The 20,906-nt window shown below is 33.6% G+C and overlaps 1 protein-coding gene across 1 annotated transcript; it reads right to left on the bottom strand.

The window, feature by feature from the left end:
* Positions 1-9,377: 9,377 nt before the first annotated feature.
* On the bottom strand, positions 9,378-10,420 carry LOC139085706 (leucine-rich repeat-containing protein 15-like). The gene has a single exon (XM_070633835.1). It carries the CDS (start codon positions 10,379-10,381, stop codon positions 9,455-9,457), a length of 927 nt encoding a protein of 308 aa, XP_070489936.1. The 5' UTR covers positions 10,382-10,420; the 3' UTR covers positions 9,378-9,454.
* Positions 10,421-20,906: the final 10,486 nt, after the last annotated feature.

Raw genomic sequence — 20,906 nt, 5'->3', positions numbered from 1 at the left:
CGACAAAGTCGTATGCTCAATTCATACGAATGCATTGATATTGCCTTTGGCTAGACAAGCCTACATACTTACTTACTTCGACGGCCGTACAGATCAAGTTTGATTCATGGCCTCCCTAAGTCGGCGCTTGAAGCTGGCTCTATCGCTGGCTACCGCTCGCCAATTACCAATTTCAAGTGTAACACCATCTCTGTCGACAGCTTCTTTCCATGAGTTATTTGGCTTACAGCGCAATCTCTTGCCATTTAAAAAGTCGGATTTAAATACCTTTAACAATAAAGCCTCCACAGGCAAATCTGCAATAGTGAAAGTTTATTTGTCTTTCTGTTCGTTATGCCTAGACAAAGACAAAGGTACCATTATACAGTTAGGTACGTATCCAAATGCATCTTTCTGACAATTATGGAGTATTTCCACATTATTATGTCAAAGACCCAAAGTCCTCGTGTTTGTTTTGTGCTGCTCGGAGTAAAATAATGATGAGAAAGTATGAGAGGAGAACAGATTGAATAATAAAAGTAATAATGATCAGAATAATTCATAACAACTGATATTAAGTATAAAAAAATCCAGAATATGAAAAAAAAATTTAATTTCAAACACGTGCTGATAAGAAACTGAATTTAATCTTTATGTCTAGTTACTCGAGTGACATAAATGAAGAAGGCTTTGTCACGGAGTTTTAAGGCTCCGCTAAACCTCTATTGTTAACAACAAATCGAAGGCACCTTTTTTCGTTAGCCATATAGACGCTGAACGTGGGAGGCTTACTTTACTTCCTTGGCGAAGGCGCGCAAGGGCGCATTGCTGTATTTAAAGTTCATCTTTGAGCAACATCGTTGCTCACACAGTAATCCCATGTGCTTTTTGGGTGAAAAGATGCTTAGAGCCTTCAAGAGCCTTATAAGCTCCGCAGTAGAGCGTTCTTCATTTGTGTCTCCCAGATTATTAACTTGACATTTGTGTAACCTGTCATAAAATGTTAAGATTATAGCTAAAAAAACAGGAATTGTCAACGGTCATTGATAGTCGATCTATCGATTAGGAATCACTTAATAAAGCAGCACATTACAAAATATCCTCAATAAATTTTGTAATACAATCTCAATCAATATTGCATTTAACAAAATTTTCCATTCAATTTTCATCTCACAAAACAATCCTAAACATACAGATTTGCATACTGTTTTGATAGCAATAAAATTGAAAATTTCTTCCTTATTTTTTGATGTCGATTTCATCTTCATTCAGGCATTCAATAACGAAGACAAAATAATTTCATTTAAATAGTCATATCACATCATTGGTTCAATTTTCAACAAAGAAATAAAAATGGAATCATTTTCATGGCACATTTATCATGTGAATTGTGTCTAGGGACTATAGGGGATCCTTGTGGGGAATTTTGGGTATGTTTTGGATATTTTTAATAAAATCTGTACTTTTTAGTTTGTCTAAGCATGCAGGCCTGCAATTTTGGATGAATTCTTACTTTTTAGGAATAATTGAATTTAGCCCGGACAGCAAATGACAAAGAAAGACGAAAATTCAGGCATCAAGCTTGTACCAGATGAAACGGGTATTGGTAAATGCCAGGTGGAAACCGACAATAGAATCAGCCTTAGGCGTCATCTGAGGGAGGCCATGGATCTTAGTTGATATTTACGACCACCGAAGTAAGGAAGTAAGGGCGCTTTTTTCAGACATCAGGCTGGTTTGATGTCGACCTAGATCTGAGGCTATATGACTCTGACTTTGGACGAGTTTCAATGGAAATCCATCCAAAGACAAAAGTCAACTTTAACCAGTCTTAGGCCAGATTTATCATCAGCTCTACATCGTCTACCTTCCAGATATGAAGCTTAGCAGAACCTTTAAAATAAGTAATGAGATTGTTGTGTGGGCAACGTTGCAAAATTGCTGTCAAGGGGTGAGAGCTCCTCAAAAAGTGCAAAAATTTGCAGCAAAGTGCAGCAAAGTGCAGTAAAGTGCAATAAAGTGCAACGAAGTGCAACAAAGGAGAGAAAAGTGCAATAAAGTGCAACAAAGTGCAGTAAAGTGCAACAAAGTAGAGAAAAGTGCAATAAAGTGCAACAAAGTGCAATAAAGTGCAACAAAGTGCAATCAAGTGCAACAAAGTGCAGTAAAGTGCAGTAAAGTGCACTAAGTGCAATAAAGTGCAGTAAAATGCAAAAAAGTCATCAAGTGCAACTAAAGTGCATTGAAGTGCAGCAAGTGCAGATGTTTCAGACTAAAGTGCAACCAATTTTAAACTTATTTTTAAAATTTTGAAATGCTATAAAACAAATCACTCAAATATTCATAGTATATGTCACAAAAATAAAAATTTTGTACAAATTTAAAAATTATACTTCAGAAAAATTTTACATTATTTTGAAACATCTGCACTTGGAGCACTTTACAGAACTTAAACTGCACTTGATTGCACTTCCTGTACTTTATTGCACTTTGCTGCACTTTACTGCACTTTGTTGCACTTTATTGCACTTTACTGTACTTTGCTGCACTTTATTGCACTTTACTGCACTTTACTGCACTTTGCTGTACTTTGTTGCACTTTATTGCACTTTACTGTACTTTGTTGCACTTTACTGCACTTGACAATGCACTTTGCTGTACTTTATTGCACTTCACTGCACTTTACTTTACTTTATTGCAGCATTTTGTTGTAACTAACTTTACGAAATTTAGCACTGTACATGCTTTATATTTGAATAACAGAAAACAAAATTTTTCCTCATATTTCTTATTTTTGGGTAAAAAAATCTCAGAAAACCTGTATTTGGCCTAAATTTTGCAATATTAGAGTAAAAAACCTTTAAAAAACCAAATTTCTCTTATATCATCTTGAAAAATCCTGGAAAAAGCCAAATTTCGCCATAATTTTTCTATGGTATGGTGATTGGCAAAACCTTAAGAAAATTCTAATTCCGTCTCAATTTTTCTATATTAGGGTGACCTTTGGAAAAGTCAAATTATGCCTCAATTTTTCTGAATGGGGTGAGAACCCTCATGACTATTTTCTTAGCTTTCCGATCTTTACGGCGCTATTTTCCACCTTGGTTTCCCAAGTAAGAAAGAAAAAATCTTAGAAAATACAATATTGAAATACCGTCGATACCGCTTGGTTTCTGAGGGACGAAGTGCAATATGCAACTCTGAATTTGTGAACAAAGAAAGCAAAGTGCAACAAAATTGAGAAAAGTGCAACAAAGTGGAAAAGTAGAGAAATGTGCAATAAAGTGCAACAAAGTACAGAAAAGTGCAACAAAGTGCAATAAAGTGCAACCAAGTCTTAAAGTGCAACAAAGTAGAGAAAAGTGCAATAAAGTGCAGCAAAGTGCAACAAAGTGCAATAAAGTGCAACAAAGTGCAATAAAGTGCAACAAAGTGCAATGAAGTGCAACAAAGTGCAATAAAGTGCAACAAAGTGCAATAAAGTGCAATAAAGTGCAACAAAGTGCAATAAAGTGCAACGCTAAAGTAGAGAAAAGTGCTGAATTTGCAATAAAGTGCAGTGAAATCACGGTCAAGTGCAATAAATTGCAATGAGTAGAGTAGAGCTCTCACCCCTTGATTGCTGTGAATTAGGAACTGCCAGAATCCATCTAAAGACAGATCCAGCTTCCGATGAACACTAAATGCGGCAATGGGCCCTGGAAGTGCGCCTTGGAAGCCAAGGAAGTAAGTAACTAAAAATCAAGTTTGTTTCCCCTCAAAACCCCCACAAGGGATCCTCAATATACAATCTACATGAATGGTATAAGACGAAGAAAAACAAATTGAGTGAAAAAGTTTGAGATAATATTGAAGTTCATTTTATGCATGCAAAATTCTTATACTCTACTTATACGGAAATAGCATTCGAACATACATGAACACATATTCATGAATGAATGAGGAATGTTTTTTTATTGAACTGAATTTTTGATGAAAAATGTGATGATTTGGTTGTGGATTGTCTTGAGGAGGAAGTGGAGATTTTGTGGAAGGGTCTGGATATGGATCTTGGTGTGCAGGCTCATTAGTAGTTGAACAAATCATGCCAATTTTGAGTCTGTTTAATAAATTGGAGAATCCTTCAATTTCACATCAAAAACTCCTCAAAATTCGCTCTAAAATCCTTCAATTCCATCCTACTTCCCCAACAAACAACTACATTGTCTTCATCATTCCATAGAATAGAAATAACAATGAAGACAATCTGTTTATTCAACGAAAAATAGTCTTGAAGAATTTTTTAAAATATTTTCCATACTTTTTCTTATGGATAATTGCAATGCACTGCAATCTCTACATATTTAGTTAGCATAATTTTGCCTTACAACTCAATGCACATGTGAAGAATATTTTATTATTATTGATTCACAGCATAACTTTAAGCCATTTCATGTGTACATGCTGGACAAAAGCTGAATAGGAAAGAAGAAAAAAAAAAGAATTTGTTCTTTATGTTTTGGAACGAGAAGTAAAGCTTAATCTTGTTTTAATAAGTTTTTCCTTTACCTTAGCTAAGGTAGGAAGTAATGGTGGTGTTAAAGGGTGTTTAAGATTGAGACGCAATTTAGCAGTTGAAACGACGCTACAATCCTTAATATCTCGAACTGGCAGATAGTTTCAAAGGATAGAACTGTTCTAAGACATTCATTACGCGTGACAATCGGCCTTTGTGTACCAAGCCAAGAAAGTAAGTAAGTAAGTATGTTACATATCTTGCATGATTCTCAACTTGAAAATACTCAGACTGAATGACGCTCTGCCATAATGTAGTACAAATTTAATGATGCTAAACCTGAAAAATGATCAGCGTTTAGCCTGAAAAGGACACAGCTTTAATGACACTCAGCCGCAAAAGCATGCAATTTTACTGATGTTCAGCCTGAAAAATGAATAATTTGAATGTCTTTCAACCTGAAAATTGCACAACATTAATGATGCTCAATCTCAAAAGTGTACAACTTGAATGACGCTCAGCCTGAAAAATGTACAGCGTGGTTGACTCTCAGCTTGAAAAGTGCACAATTTGATTGACGCTTAGCCTTCAACTGACACATCCTGAATGATCCCGAGTAGACAAAAATGTAACTAGTTAATGGTTAGTCAATGTTCAGTCGATGTCTAGTACTGATGCATTTTTATCCACTCGGGAACGCTAAGTCTAAAAAAACTGTACATCATGAATGAAGCTCAGCCGGAAAGTGTACAAAAAGGATGACGTTCATCCTGAAAATGTAGGTAATTTGAATGCTCAGCCTTAAAGTGAACAGCGTTCATGACGCTCAGTCTGAAAAGTGTTCATCTTGAATGACGTTCAGCCTGTAAATTGCACAGCAAGAATGAAGTTTAGATTGAAAACAGGCAGCATGAATGACGCTCAGTCTGAAAAACAGATATTGAATGATGCTGAGCCTGAAAAATACACAGTTCGAATGAAGCATAGCCTGAAAAATTTACAACTAGAATAACGCTCAGCCTGTAAACCAAATTGCAGCCAAAGCACCACCTTCTCATAAAAATAAGTCCCAAAAAAGCATTTTTTCTTCCCATCAAAAGTAAAAATCTAGAAAAACTACAAAAATAACTTTCCTAATGACTTAAGTTGTTGAATGCACAAAGTAAAGTTGTGCAATACTTTCACATCTAATATCCTCTAACTCCATCCCATTTGCTCACTTTTTAAGGACTTTTCGATATGCATTAAATTGTAAGACTTATCAGATTGCATTGTCAGGATAAAGAACTTTCAACTTCCAACATTATATCAAACTTATGTATTTATAAAAAATAATATTTTTCTCTCTAAAGTGAGCAGTTACGATGGGAAGGAAATCAATTGGATGTAGAGAAAGTTTTTAATAATCGAACTTTCCAGTTCTTTTTTTGTAACTAGCAGAAAATCTTCTATTTATGCTAATTTGAGTTTTATTTTTCTCACCTTAAGGTAGGAAGTGGATATTGGATGCATAAAGTTTTGGATATTATGGCATTATTGAACGTAATTTTATAATATTAATGTGATTCTTGCATGCAAGAGATTTAGAATTTGAGCTTGAGCTTGAGATACTTAGTGAGAAGTGTGACAAAGGAAGACACGAGCAGCACAATGTGGCAAACTGCACTTCACGCCGTAAAAATGAGTCAAAATCAGCTGTTACAGTGCTTTCACAGTGCTGCCATAGTGCACAGTGATGCAACATTGCGTCTTACTGTTAATACGCTGACGCAGCTATGTATGCCCAAGTAAACATGGTGTGCTGCTCGGGAGAACCATTGATGTGACAGAAACTTTTGTATATTTTAATAAGTTAGTTTTTGCATGCAAATCAAATAAAGAGCCATCTATCTGAGTCATATCTCTTGTTACAGCTTAAGCTCCACTTCCTGTAACTGTACAGAAGATTTATAATTCATTTATTTAACTTTTTCGTATAGTGGAGTAATTCCTGATAGCTCGGTGGTAGGATAAATAGTCAGATTTAATTCATTGATATGCATGAGAATATAAATTGTATTAGAATAATGTGTTCGGTGGTAGGAACCTGCGACCAGAAATTGTAGGGATAGATTATGTTAATCGGAACAATACTTTTTCAGGTAAAACAGCCCATAGAATGGCTGGATATGTTATTAAAAGACCTGCAGAAGCTTCATTAAACAAAGTCTTGAAATCCTTCTGTGTAGATGGTAAAATAACTCATGGACGACTGAAGATCACTTGAAAGGAATTTGTCGATAATGACTAGGGTTGGGCAAATATTCGAATATATTCGAATATATTCGCATATGACAAAAAAATAGCGATAGAGCCGAATATGCATTATTCAAAAAGGCCGTTGTATTTGATTTATTCAAAGAGTCATTTCTTATCGTTTTATGTGAAGTATCAATTTCAAACAAAACCGGATCAATAATCCTTTTTTTGCTATTTTTGGCAAAAAATATATCTTAGTTAATTTGTGTTAAAACCATGTACATACCTTTCAGGTAGGATCCAGTAAATGTCAATTTATCACAAAATAAGTTTGAAATTTCCAATCTCATTACATAAAATTTCATTAAAAAGAACTAAAAATGTCGCATCGTAAAACATTTTCCTATTATTTCGTCTTCTTTATCTCCAAATGAAAAGAAAATCTCAAGAAGCAAAAAAGTACGGCAAAAGAAAAGGAAATTCCGATAAAAAGTAAATGAAAATGTTATTTTGAAAATTGAATTCTTCACCCGCATTTACACTCAATTGTGAATTGAATTTTCGTTCGTTTTTCCATCCTTAATGTATCAAGATGGAATTGATAACAATCTTTACTTCTTTATATTCTTGCTTTTTTCTTTATCGACATGTTCAGGAAGGAATTTTCTTTTTTTTTGATGTGTGAAAAGGAAAATGTTTCTTTGCTGTGGAAAAAGTTCTTACCCTAAAGAGAAGAAATCACCAATATATGTACATAAATAAGCACAAATACTTACGGTAGGATCCAGTAAATGTCAATTGCTCACAAAATAAGTTCAGAATTTTCCTTTTTCCTTCCGGAAAATTTCACAAGAACTAAAAATGTCGCATCGTAAAGTTTTTTTTTCTATTATTTCGGTCTTGCTGTTTATCTCCAAATTGGTTAATGAAGGATGTCAAGAAGTCTGTTTGGCAAAAGAAAAGTTGAAATTGCGCTAAAAAGGATAATGAAAATGTTTTTTAGGTGTTCATTGTATTCTCTCACCCGCTTTACACTCAATTGTGAATTGAATTTTCGTACTGCCTTTCCAGGCTGAGCTTCTATCAAAGCTGAGAATCGTATAATTAAGGCTTTACTTCTTTAAATTCTGAGCGTCTTATTTCTTTAGGCGACATCTTTAGGAAGGAATTTTCTTTTTTTTATGTGTGAAAAGGAAAAAAATGTTTCTTTGCTGTGGAAAAAGTTCTTACCCTAAAGAGAAGAAATCACCAATATATGTACATAAATAAGCACAAATACTTACGAATAAAAAATTGCTAAATTGAATTTTCCTTTTTACTTCCGGAAAATTCACACAAAAAAATGTGCCAAAGTTTTTTCTCATTCCTAAGGCAGAACTTCTTTAACGCTAAACGTCTAATTCTGTTTGGCGGTGAGCTTCTCTAAAGCTAAGCGTCTCATTTCTAAAGCTTCTTTAAAACTGAAAGTCTAATTACTTTAAGGCTTAACTTCAATAAAGCTGAACGTCTAATTTCTAAGGCTGAGCTTCTATCTAAGTTGAGCATCTTATTTTTAAGACTGAGCATCTTATTTTTAAGGCTGAGCTTATTCAAAGCTGAGCATCCTAATTTTAAGGCTAAGCGTCTTTTAAGCTGAGCGTCCTATTTTTTTCAAGGCTGAGCTTCAAAAAAGCTGTACGCTTTACTTTTTGATCAATTTATTTCTCAGATTGAGCTCCTTTTAGGCTAAGCTTCTGAATTTCAATGTTAAACGTCTTTAAAGCTGAGTGTCTTCATTTAAAGCTGAGCTTTTTAAGCACTTCATCGCAATTTATGAATAAATTCCCCTTAAATTAACTTGTCTTATTTTTCCGCAAAGCTATACTTAGACTGTGTATCCAATTTTTTCAGACTAAGCTGCATTAAGCTTATGCATCATAGTCCTCAAACTGTAATTCTTGGAAACAGTCAGTCTTATTTTATAACCCGAATTTCCTCTACTTTATGCGTTTAATAATCACACCAACCAACCTTCTCCACTTCCAACGTGTCCCCCAAAAAACATGCTATTTCTGCTTCCTTTCACAGAGATTAAATTCATTGCGAATAAAATTATCGTTAAGCGCCATAAATTTAATTCGAAAATTTGATCTTAGTTTGTCGATAAACATTTTCCATTCGTCTTTGATATTTTCTTTTAAGAATTAACTTCCTTTTTTTTCTAAAAAAAAACATAAAGTCAAAGTGGAACAAGTCTTGGCACGAAGATGAAAAAAAAAAAGTATAAATGGAAAGTTAATTATGTAAGTGAAAGGAAAGAAAAGAAAGTTTTTTTGTGGATGTAGAAGTTGAAAGAGATTCTCAGATTTCTTAAAAAATTTTCATTTCCTCTTCAGCGGTGATTTATGGATGATGATTAAGACAGATAAATAAGAGTGTAGGCAAATGTGAATTTATATAATTGAATTTTGTTACTTGTGTGGGATTTTGGAGTGGAACTGGAATTAAAGGTGAGTTTTAATGGAATTTATATTCAAAATTTAGCTTAATAAGTTCAAATTTATTAATAAAATATAGAAAATTGTTCAATTTAAATGTTAAAAACTTAATTAATAATATATACAAATATTTACAAGATTATTTACAATTTTAAGGGGGTTCAGGTCCTTAGACCCCCCTCTGACCCTCTACACTCAACAATCATTCAACCCCACTTCCCCTTAATCACTAAATCACCATAAGATCACTTCCAAACTCTCAATTTTAAACATTAATCCTTGGACTTTGAATCCTATCAATCAGCAGTTGTTTCAACGAGTCAGCCTCCAAATTCTCAAAATTCTCAAAACAAAATCTCAATGCCATCCTCATTCTCGTCCTCGACCTTGTAGTATCCACAATAGTCCCATGAGCACACACATTTAAGTTCATACTTATCTCACTCACACTTGTATTAAGTATAAATCGCTCATCAATAGCTTCAATTTGATTCATTTGTAGCCATGCGAATTGTAGATTAGGATGATAACCAAAGGAATTTGAGTGGATGACACGAAGTCTGTTGGAATACATGGAAAATTGTGTCAATTGAGACAGGTGGGTGAAGATTCCTTCTGGTAGTTCCTCGATTTGGTTGAAGTGGAGATAAAGGTTCTCTAAACCGTAGAGTGTCTCGAACCATTCAGGATTAAGTGCTGAAATTCTGTTGCTGCTCAAGTTGATCGTCTTTAGGCTTTTCAATGGTTTGAAGACATTGCTGGGTAAGCTGACAATTCTGTTGCTGTCTATAGCTAAATACTGCAACTTTTGCTGGCTGATGAATACATTTTCAGGCAAGGTTGTCAACTGGTTGGACCATAGCTCGATATATTCCAAATCAGGATTCTGGATGAATGCATTTTCGTCTATTTGGCTGATTTGGTTCCTCTCGAGTTTTAGGGACTTCAACTTCTTACATCCTTTGAAGGAATCGTTGTCGATTTTCTCAATTAAGCATCGATTAAGATCGATTTCTTCTATGTTGATGAATATATTGCAGATTGCAGGTGGAATGTTGACCAAAGCTTGATCGTGGCTTTCAATTCTCCTCACATGCTCATCAGTCTTTCCAGGCAAGTGTTCACCTTCAATGCCATCGATATTCTTATCAACATTCAAGATGCAAGTGTAGCCATGCTCTATGCTGTCCATGTACGAGCATCTGACCTTCCCCTGCTGACCGACGATCAAGTGGAAATTGATGGAAATTAAAGCAATTAAAATTAAAACTTTTTGATTCATTTTTACTATGTTTTTGTCAATTTGACGACTATTGTATGAATGGATGCTTATGACTGGATTTATATTCGTTTTTATACAGTTTTTCTTATCGATTTTGAGTAGTTTTTTATTTTGCACCATGAGCTGTTTTAGCGCGTGATGTCATTAATGCGTGTTAATGATAAGAAACGTTTGTTCTAGAAGTTTCTATTCGCAACCAGTGTCCAAATTCCAATGATAAGAATTGATACTAATTGAACACTATCGTATGATTTAAAAAGAAAGTCACACAATTCGCACATGATTCATTTTTGTGTTATTTTTCTTGCCAATCTAAGAAAGAGTTATCAAAATTTAGGTAATAAGCGTTAAGTCATAAGTTAGTCAATTTCCGTATCACGTTGTGCTACTATCTTTAGTAAACAAGGCATTTAAAAAGATAAAAATTGAATTGAGGTAGTGATTGATACATGAAATTAGGAATGTTTATGGGAAATTCCTGATAAGATTAAAGATGAAGTTTGACTTGTGAACATACGTTGTTGATGGATGTAATGAAATCCGACATGATTTCGTCATTAATTCTTGGCAATTCAAGGTTCAACTTGCTGTCTAAGGACAGTAAAATAAACTATTTTCTTATGCTTATATGCTTATTATGGCTTAATCCTCACTCGTTAAACTATCAATAGCCATAAAGCGCATATAAACGAGTAATGTCAGATTAACATCTAACATAATGTCTAGTTATTAACTTGAAACGCATATAAACGCGCAGCTATGGACCTTAAGGTCTAAAATGCTAATGTTTATTTTTTTATTATTATTTTTTTTTTTTTTAAATTGACCTAAGGTCGTCTAATGACATTTTCTCCGGAACGATCCAGAAAACTTGTCGACGGAAGGTATCCCTAACATCTAAATAGTATGCTCTCTATAGCTGATCACCTTTAATATACTAGATGGATATTATTATTATTATTATCGTTATTATGTCCCGAAATAAAATTGAAGGAACTTTACCAGATGAGCTTTACTTTCAGTTTGCAAATTGCTCTCGAGATAACGCTCTTTGTCTGCCAGGTATCAAGTTCCATTTATCAATTGTCAAGTTGTAAAAAAAATCAAAAATTTAAACGTGCTGCTCGGCATAGATACGCAGATTGGCTTTTAAACCTACAAATCTTATCATATTCTTAAGATAAGAAACTGTGCAAAGAATCGATAAATAAGAAACACGACTTAGATAGAAAGCCACCAACTTCCACGCGTGTAACTTCATTTGTCCGACTTGTGAACAAAATTGTGAGCTCCTTCTCATTCTTTGTAAGCGTTTCTTAACATTCCAGTCTAATCATCTATATTATAAACACCCAATTCCTTTTCTGATACAAGAACAAAAGCCATGTGAAGCTGAAAATTCTTACGATGGGCGCCACGGGCACTCCCGATACTCTAGTTTATAATATTTTCATTTACAATATCTTTTTTAACAATTTCGCAATTACCTTAATGGTTTTAAGCTGTTAATAATTATTACCCAAATTTCAGGTTTTAACGACCTAGACCTTTCTTCATAAGCTGTTTATTTACACACAAGAATGCAGTCTTTTGTGACATAAACCCAAATAAAATTATTAATTTTCAATAATGACACTTGTACTTGATTTGTACTTAATTTTAATTCCAGTTTTTTGTTAATCTATTCTCCCCCTCCGCACCATTCTTCATTAGTTTAGCACCTGGTCACCAATAGTTGACTTATTCCGGTCTTAAATGCTTTATCCAATAATATAAATATTGACTATTTCCAAAACATTATCAGTCTCATTTTGAGTTTCAGACACATTAGATAAACTTGTAATCGAAGCTTAAAATCCAAAGAAGTAATCATGAAGTTGTTTTTGGTATTGGCATTGTTTGTTGCTATTGCATACGCAATTCCCGTCGATGAAGTCGATCAAAAATCCGAAGTGGATTCACCATTAACTATTGTTGCTTTAGAAGCTGATGGTAGTTTAGATGATCAGATTGTTGATTTAGTGCGTCAAAAGAGAGAACCTGGTAAGTGCCTGACAATATTTTAATGAGTTTGTGAATCTGAAAATTGAATTAATTAAGCTGTAATCATTTTGTATCTACTATTGTATCTATGGATACTTCACATGCAATTAAATTTATTTATTTCTTATTTTCTTACTTTCCAATGCTGCATCTTAAAGGACACAGTAAGTATTATTATTATACATATTTTTCAGACAATGACTTCTAATAAATATTTTGAATTTTAAAGAAAAACACAAAAAACACGGACATGGACATAAACATAATCATGGACACCATCATCATCACAAAAAAGGAAAAGGTCACCACTGAAAGTAAATATGCTTTAGCATACATGACTGAGCTGATTTATTGTTTATAAAGAAATCTCTCATCCACCATTCATCATGAGGCTCAATAAATTAAGATTTAGCAAAAAACTGTCTTTTAATTTGTGATTTAGCTTGGATTTATTGATATTTAAAGCTACTGTCGTGAACTTTTAGGGCTAAAGAAGATTGTTATGCTAAATTAATATGACTGTGTCTTTAACAGAGGTTCAAAGCACTTCGCCCTTCCTCTATCAATTCCCACTTGTAAGAACTTTATTCGAACGAAGTATCCTACTGACTTTAATCTTACTAGAACTTGTTTCATGGTAGGATAGTTTACTGAACCTTGTTTTATGAATTGATAGAACTCAAGTTTTAAGTCCGGAGTCCAGACTCCAGTGGAGTCGCCTCCACATTGGAGTCCTGCCAACTCTGGATAGAACTTTATATATTGAGTGATCGGTCTCCGGAGAAAATCGAACACACATACTTATAAACGAAAGATACCGATTTCTGGTTTGTTGCCATGTCCATCGGCCACAGAGGCCTTACTCTAACAGTAGCAGATTTGTCTATATGACTCGATACCCCAAAATTCAACTCTGCTCAGACACCACAATCTTCTTATAGCGTCTTATAGTTTACTAGATCATGCATTTAAATCTTGCTGTAAATATGCTGCTGGCAAGAATGCACTTAAGTCACTCAATATAATCGATAACTTTTTTAATTTTTTATGTTTAACCCTAAATTTAGCCTTCAGTTCCGCTTTTAACACTCCATGAGATAAGATCATTTCACCATTTTTCTCAATTGCTGGATGAATTTTAAGAAATTTGACTTTTTTGGACTTCCTAACATAAATAATTCGTTCAATTATAAATACTAAGCCACTAGTCAAACAACATCCAAGCCAAATCTTAAAACCAAACAGCAGATCATTAACAGTCAGCACTTTTGGACCAATTTGAGTCTTTTCAAATTTCCATGTTTTAGTGTAGTGATTTCTGATTAAGAACTGCATAGCTCCAGTTGGTATAAGATTTCTAATAAGAGCATTAAACATCCGAAAATAATAAACTTGATTCCAAAACATGAAAACTTCATGATGCGTGTACAGGACGTCTTCCAATTGATTCCAATCGTTATTCGCTCTCATTTCAGCTTCCATAAAATTTTTATTAAATTCATCGACACAAAGTGCAAGCTTGGCTGTAACATTTTGAGATTGAGTACGAAATGCTATTTTAAAGTCCATTAATGAGACATTTTTGAATTTTTGCCTGTTTTTTAAGAATTATTCATGAAATTAAGACAATTTAATCACAAAATATGTAACTTACCATGCTGCCAGCCTATCAACACTCTTTGAAATATAGTGTGTGCCTCTTGTAGCTACTACTGTGTAGTTTCTCTCAATTACATCATCAATAGTCCTTGGTGGTGCTCGTCTTGGTTCACTTGTCATAAATTCGAAGAATTTACTTTGAAAGCATGTCCGAAAAACCAAGCAGAAGTAGACGAACATGATCAGGATGAATCTTGGAAAATTCTTATTTGGCAATTTTGTCTGTGAAATTCCAAAAAATATGCTGACAACATTCCAAAATGGTGTGTGAATTCTGTGTCCATAAACAAGACTTCGAGCCGATTTTGACAGTCGATTGATGATGAAAATGCATAGAAATGTCATAATGAACGTTATATTCAACAGGATCCAAGTCTCTAAATCAAATGGCAAGAAAAATTTCTCATATGGCGTGTACTTTTCAGCTGGAGTGACAAACATATGTGAATGTAGATTTACCACAACGCTAGATGTTCTTATGAATAATGGATGGATGGTTTGCAAGGCTTGAATTTGAAAATATACATTTGGAGTTCGTTTGGTACCTGAGGAATGAAAAATGGGAGATTTATTGAAACAGAATTGGCCTGAATAGTACAAGTTGTTAAATAAATCCAAAAGTCGGTACCAGATCAGAGTCGGAACCATGTCTAGAGCCGGATCGTTGGCCTGGAGATGGATCTAAACTCAATCATACGGCACTAAGCTAATATAACCGCTAAGTCAGAATCATACCAGCCTGGAGTCGGATCTGAACCTAATCCGTTATTTAGTCATAGTTTAGTCATAGTCACGCCCATCTGGAGCTAGATATAAATCGAATCCAGCACTAAAGGAGCATCAAACTGTCTACGAGACGGATCTAAACCGAATCTAGTATCAAGCGAGGATCACACCGACCTGGAGTTGGATCTCAACCGAAAAAGGCACTTAGTCAGAGTCACAAAGGCATGGAGTAGGGTCTTAACCGACCCTACAGAGAATCTAGCATTAAACCAGAGTCACACCGGCTTGGAACAGATTGATTTACCGATTTATTGCAATTTAGTTAAAGGAAGAACTGAAATTCTAGATCTTGTTCTGACCTTAAGACAGAAGCGTTTGTAAATTCCCAAAAAATCCTAGAAAATTGAATCAATTTACGTGTTAAGTGACAATTTTGACCCCAAAAACCCCTTTTGTCCCACATCCATGTCTTACGATCCACAACTACATGTTACAAACATCCAAAAACTTACCATTTATCATCAATAAAGGAACAGCACGCGGAACTATCGTCTCAAACCAATGATAATTAATATTAGCTAATTGAAATTCAGGTTTAAAATTATAAAGCTTAGCTGCCAGTCTAAAAATAACTGGTGTAACTCCAATGACTTCAAATTCTGAATTTTCTTTGACATAAATTGCAAATCCACAAACAATATCAATTGTGCTGTCATTTTTAGGTACTGGCAACATCATGACTAGCTCACATCCATGGTAGTTAAGGAACTTTTCATAATTTTCGAGTTTTGTGGACCATTGCATTGATGTCTTGTTGAATGTGTTGAGTTTGACTAAGTTTGGAGTGTTACATCCATGCGGACTGAACCATTCGACAGTCGATAGTGTAATTGTGTCATTTTCACTTGTTATGAAGTATGAGTAATGAAAGGCTGTTCCTGTATTGACTGACATTTCTCTAAAGTTCCAAAAAACTCCACAAGATTCAAGATCTTCAAAAGTCAACTGCGGAATTAAAATGAAATGCTTGATAGCTTGATCTTGATATCGAACAGCTCTAAGATATTTTCTGATATATTTGAAGTCATCAACTGTATTTATTGCAAATATACTCGATCCATGAGCGAGTTGATACCATCTCACATAATCATAAGCCATTAGCTCGTAACTGAAATTTTCATTTATTTTAGACATGAAATCTGACAAAATATCCTGTTGAAATTCTGAAATGCTGCTCATGTATCGAATATCAAATTTGATATTTTCTTTTAATAAAAATACATCCACAATTTCGTGAAGAACGTCTGAAAACATTGACACATCTTGGTCTGAGTAACTTGCTGTATAGTCACCAAAAATTGACTGTAAAGTGAAATTTAGAACGAATAAAACTTTAAAGAACTTCATTTTTAGACAATGTACAGCCTAGAAGTTTGAATATGTACTATATGTCAAATTATATCAGTTTAAGCTATTGATCCTATGTCAAAAATAAATGAAATATGTACAATAATATTCATATCAATCAAATCGATTTTATAAGGGACATCCTTTATTATGTTCTACAAATGTTAAGATATAAATACATTAAATTAGGCCTTACAAGATTTATTTTCAGAATTTCCTAAATATTCAACTTCGCGCCTATTAAGATGGCTTAGTGTTGATTAACGTGTCTTTATATTGACAAGTGTTACTGACGCAAATGGAACAAGTCTATTAATCGATCGAAATTCTAACATAAGGCTGTTGTAGCTCTGTCATGGTACAAGATTAAACTGACATTTTTTGCATAAGGATGGTAAACACGTAATATATGTAACTTTAGGCCACTCATATGCTCTTAACTTGAACTCTTAACTCCACCATATATTACCTTCTTCCGGTGAAATCCGTTAATAGACGCTAAACTTATTGTGGGAGAAGTCAAACGAGGCTTTGGTAAATTCTGGATTGCGTTGGCCTAGCTATTCGATGTCTTCAACTTTAAAGGATTTAACTCGAAACTGTTTTGCCAAATCTAAATTTACTTTTCGTAGAGACCTAAAATTTGTAGTTTCTAAATCTGTTGGGAAAACTTTAGCAAATTTCTCTTCATAAGGGTTTCTAAATATTTTTCCAATAATTTGTTCACCCAAAAATGCCAAAAACGACACTAAACAACATCCTAGCCAGATATTAAAACCGAACAGAAGGTCATTAAGACTTAATACTTTTGGACCTTGCTTAAACTTTTCAAATTTTAACACTTTAGTATAATATTTTTCAATCAAGTGTTTCATGACTCCAGTTGCAATCAGATCATCAATGAGAACTTTAAACATTCGAAAATAATAAATGTGACTCCAAAATGCAAAGACTTCCTGATTTGTGTACAAAACGTTGTCATCTAGTTTATTCCAATCATGATTCTTTTGGACTTCTGATTCAATATGATTCTGCACATATTCATCAAAGCAGAGTGCAATTTTGGCTGACACATTTTGGGATTGTGTCAAAAATATGTCGTTTAATTTTTTAGAATCGGAAATGTTTATGTCTTTCCTTAAATATGAATATTATAAAAATAAATGAATAACTCAGTATCATTAATGATAAAAGCTTACCATTGCAATAATTGTTGGATACGAGTTGTAGATTCGGACATATATTGTGAACCATAAACATTGTAATTTCTCTCAATTACATCCTCAATTGTCCTTGGTGGTGCTCGTCGTGGTTCACTTGTCATAAATTCAAAGAATTTACTTTGAAAGCATGTCCGAAAAACCAAGCAGAAGTAGATGAACAGCATTAAAATAAATCTTGAAAAGTGCTTGTCAGGCAATTTTATTTGAGAAATTCCAAAAAATATGCTGATTACGTTCCAGATTGGTGTATCAATATTTTGACCATAAACAAGAGTTTGAGTAAATTTTGACAGATGATTAATGATAAAAATTGACAAAAATGTGATAATGAATGTAATTGCAAGAAGAGTCCAAGTTACTGTATCAAATGGCAGCATGAACTTTTCATATTGCGTGTATTTCTCAGCTGGAGTTACATATAATAAAAAGTTTGAATTTGCAACTACATTTGAAATTCGACTGCGTGCTATACCCCTAAAACGCATATTCATTATTGTAAGATATACTTGGGGACTTTTCACAGTACCTAATGAAAATATTAATCAATTTAATTTCAAAAAAATATTTAATATAATTTAGGGCTGTTCACTTATTACGTAACGTAAAATATTAACTTTTTGAACCCACTCCCAAAATGCGCTCCATTTAACTCTGTTGCTCATAGTCACTTATCAATGTTCTGTCCAATTCAGCAGTGTTTCCTCATCTGGATCTTTGTAGTGATGACTCGTTGACCTGCTGATGAGGCAGCCCTCTTATGAGAGACTTTAATCTGAATTTTACGTCTGACTTTATTGGTCACGAGCCATAAGAGTATTACGTATTAAGTGAACGATCCCATCGATTCATAAAATATTACCATTTACAAGCAAAAGAGAGAATTCATCATCTCCGTAAGAATAAAACCACTCATTACTCATGTCAACTGGTTGATAGGCTGGCGTAAAATTATTAAATTTTGATGCAATATCGAAAATAACTGGAGATATGCCACGAATGAGAAAATTTGTGTTATTGTTGATCAATATTGAAAATCCTGAAACATCATAAACTATTTGGTCGTATTTCATTTCTGGAAGCATCATGACTAATTCACATCCGTGATAGTTTAAGAATTTTTCATAATTTTTGAGTTTTTTCGTCCATTTCATTGAATTTTTGTTGAAGATGTTGAGCCTATTCAAGGATGGAGTGTTGCACTTACCAGGACTGAACCATTCAATTGTTGACAGTGTTACTGTATCTTCCTCATTTGTGATGAAATAAGAATAATGAAAAACTGCATTTGAGAAGATTCTAATGTCTTGAAATTTTTGTATGACATTTGATGCTGCCAATTGATCGACTGTCATGTTTGGGATCAAAATAAAATACTTAATTGGCTGATTCCCATATCTCAAATTTCTGTGAAATCTCTCAATATATTCATAATCTTCTAGTCAATTAATAACTAAAATTGTTGATCTATAAAGTGGAATTACAGAAGTAACTGTCCAAAAATCAAGTAAAAGTCGATAATTAAACTTTTCTCGAGCATTTAACATAAAGTTTGATAGAATATCAAGCTGAAGTTGAGATATTTGTCCAATGATTTTAATATTGAATCCAATTGCATCCTTTAAATAAAACTCATCGACAATATCATGAAGAACTTGCGAAATTATTGTCGAATCTGTGTTTGTAGTTTGGAAAAATTGTCCACAAATGATCAAATGATAAGGAAGAATTGAGAGAAGTAAAATCCAAAATGTCCTCATTACTTTTGAACTATTCAACTGAATTGTTACCAAAAAGACAGTTGAAATTGAACTGACAGCTTTTATTTTGTTCTAGAGGCTAAGTAGCAACAGAAAGTTCCATGAATAATTAATTTAACATCAATCAAACGTTGTTGCATTTTTTATCACAAATTGTAAACAGAATGTATGATTCTGATACTAAATGATACATGACTCAGATTAAGTATGCTTCAAGGTCATCAGTAAGAATGTAATATTAAAAGAACCAGAGTTGGGAGGACATTGTGAGTCTGGTCTACTGAATAGCCTCTATTTGAGTAGTTTTTGCTAAAGTGCTGGGAATTAGAAACTTTCAGAAGTTATCTGAAGACATATCTAGCTTCCAACGAACTCTTAATGCGGAAATGGATCCTCGGGCGCCTTCGACAAGGAAGTAAGTAAGTAAGAATAGTTTAAAGCAGGATCTCAAGTCTTAAGCAGAGCTTTAAGTTGTTATTAAGCATCAAAATGAAGTTTCAACATCTGCTGATCATCATCTGCAGCTATTTCTATTTCAACATCTGATTATTGATTGCTGAAGTCTGAATAGGATCAGTTAATGTTGGCTGAATCGCATCGAGAACAATTACATGACATTCCAATGATTCCTCGTCTTTATCAGCAACCTCAACTCTTAATTCTTTAATTTTGAATTGTTTAATCAAGCATAAATTCAACTTTTTCTTCGAATTAATGATGTTGACATTTTCAGACTCAACTGGAAAGACTTTAACGAATTTAATTTTTTTAGGCTTCTTAATTGGAATTAGAAGACTGACAATTCGTTCAGCTACAAACACTAAACTTGATATGAAGCAGCATCCAAGCCAAATATTAAATCCAAATGATAGATCATTAACACTTAAAATTTTCGGACCTTCTTCAACTTTTGCATAAATCAATCTTTTTGTGTAATAATTTTGAACCAAATAATTCATCACTCCAGTTGCAATTAGATTATCAATGAGAAGTTTAAACATTCGAAAATAGTAAACGTAACTAAAAAACATAAAAACTTCCTGATTTGTGTACAAAACGTTGTCATCTAGTTGATTCCAATCATGATTCTTTTGGACTGCTGATTCAATATAATTTTGTACATATTCATCAAAGCAGAGTGCAATCTTGGCTGATACATTTTGGGATTGTGTCAAAAATATTTCACCCAACGTATGTGAATGGACAAATTTGACATATTTCCTTAAAAATTAAATAAACTTTTTAAATTATTCTAGAATTATGAAAATAAAAGTATGGGTGAGATCAGTCTTAAGGGGTTGTTTTTGGAATCAATCCTGGGATCAGTTGTGACTGAAGTACGACGGCATGACGTGTTTGATTGATCTTCAGAATTAAGTCCATATTGTAAAAATTTTCATATATTTAGGTACAGCACTGAAACTGGAACTGCCGTATGTCTTAAATGCTGATCTGAACGTAAAAAATTAGTTCAAATTTGAATTTCTGGGAAAAAGTAGATTTGATTTGATTACGGCCTGCAAGCTACCTTGTGGAGAACTTTGAGTAGCCATAACTTTAATTTTAGTTGATTTTAGGAGAGATGTCGTTTTAAATCGGACACTTAATGCCTTTGTACTT

Source organism: Chironomus tepperi, unplaced genomic scaffold (assembly GCF_022539635.2).
Source record: "Chironomus tepperi strain 1889 unplaced genomic scaffold, CSIRO-AGI_Ctep_v1 contig_81, whole genome shotgun sequence".
In the NCBI taxonomy this organism is placed as follows: domain Eukaryota; kingdom Metazoa; phylum Arthropoda; class Insecta; order Diptera; family Chironomidae; genus Chironomus; species Chironomus tepperi.
The sequence above is the reverse complement of the archived record's forward strand: the minus strand, read 5'-3'. Positions and strand labels throughout refer to the sequence as shown.

Bases quoted from the DNA above. Each gene is read 5' to 3' on its own strand.
- LOC139085706 (XM_070633835.1), bottom strand. From the start codon at position 10,381: ATGGACAGCATAGAGCATGGCTACACTTGCATCTTGAATGTTGATAAG.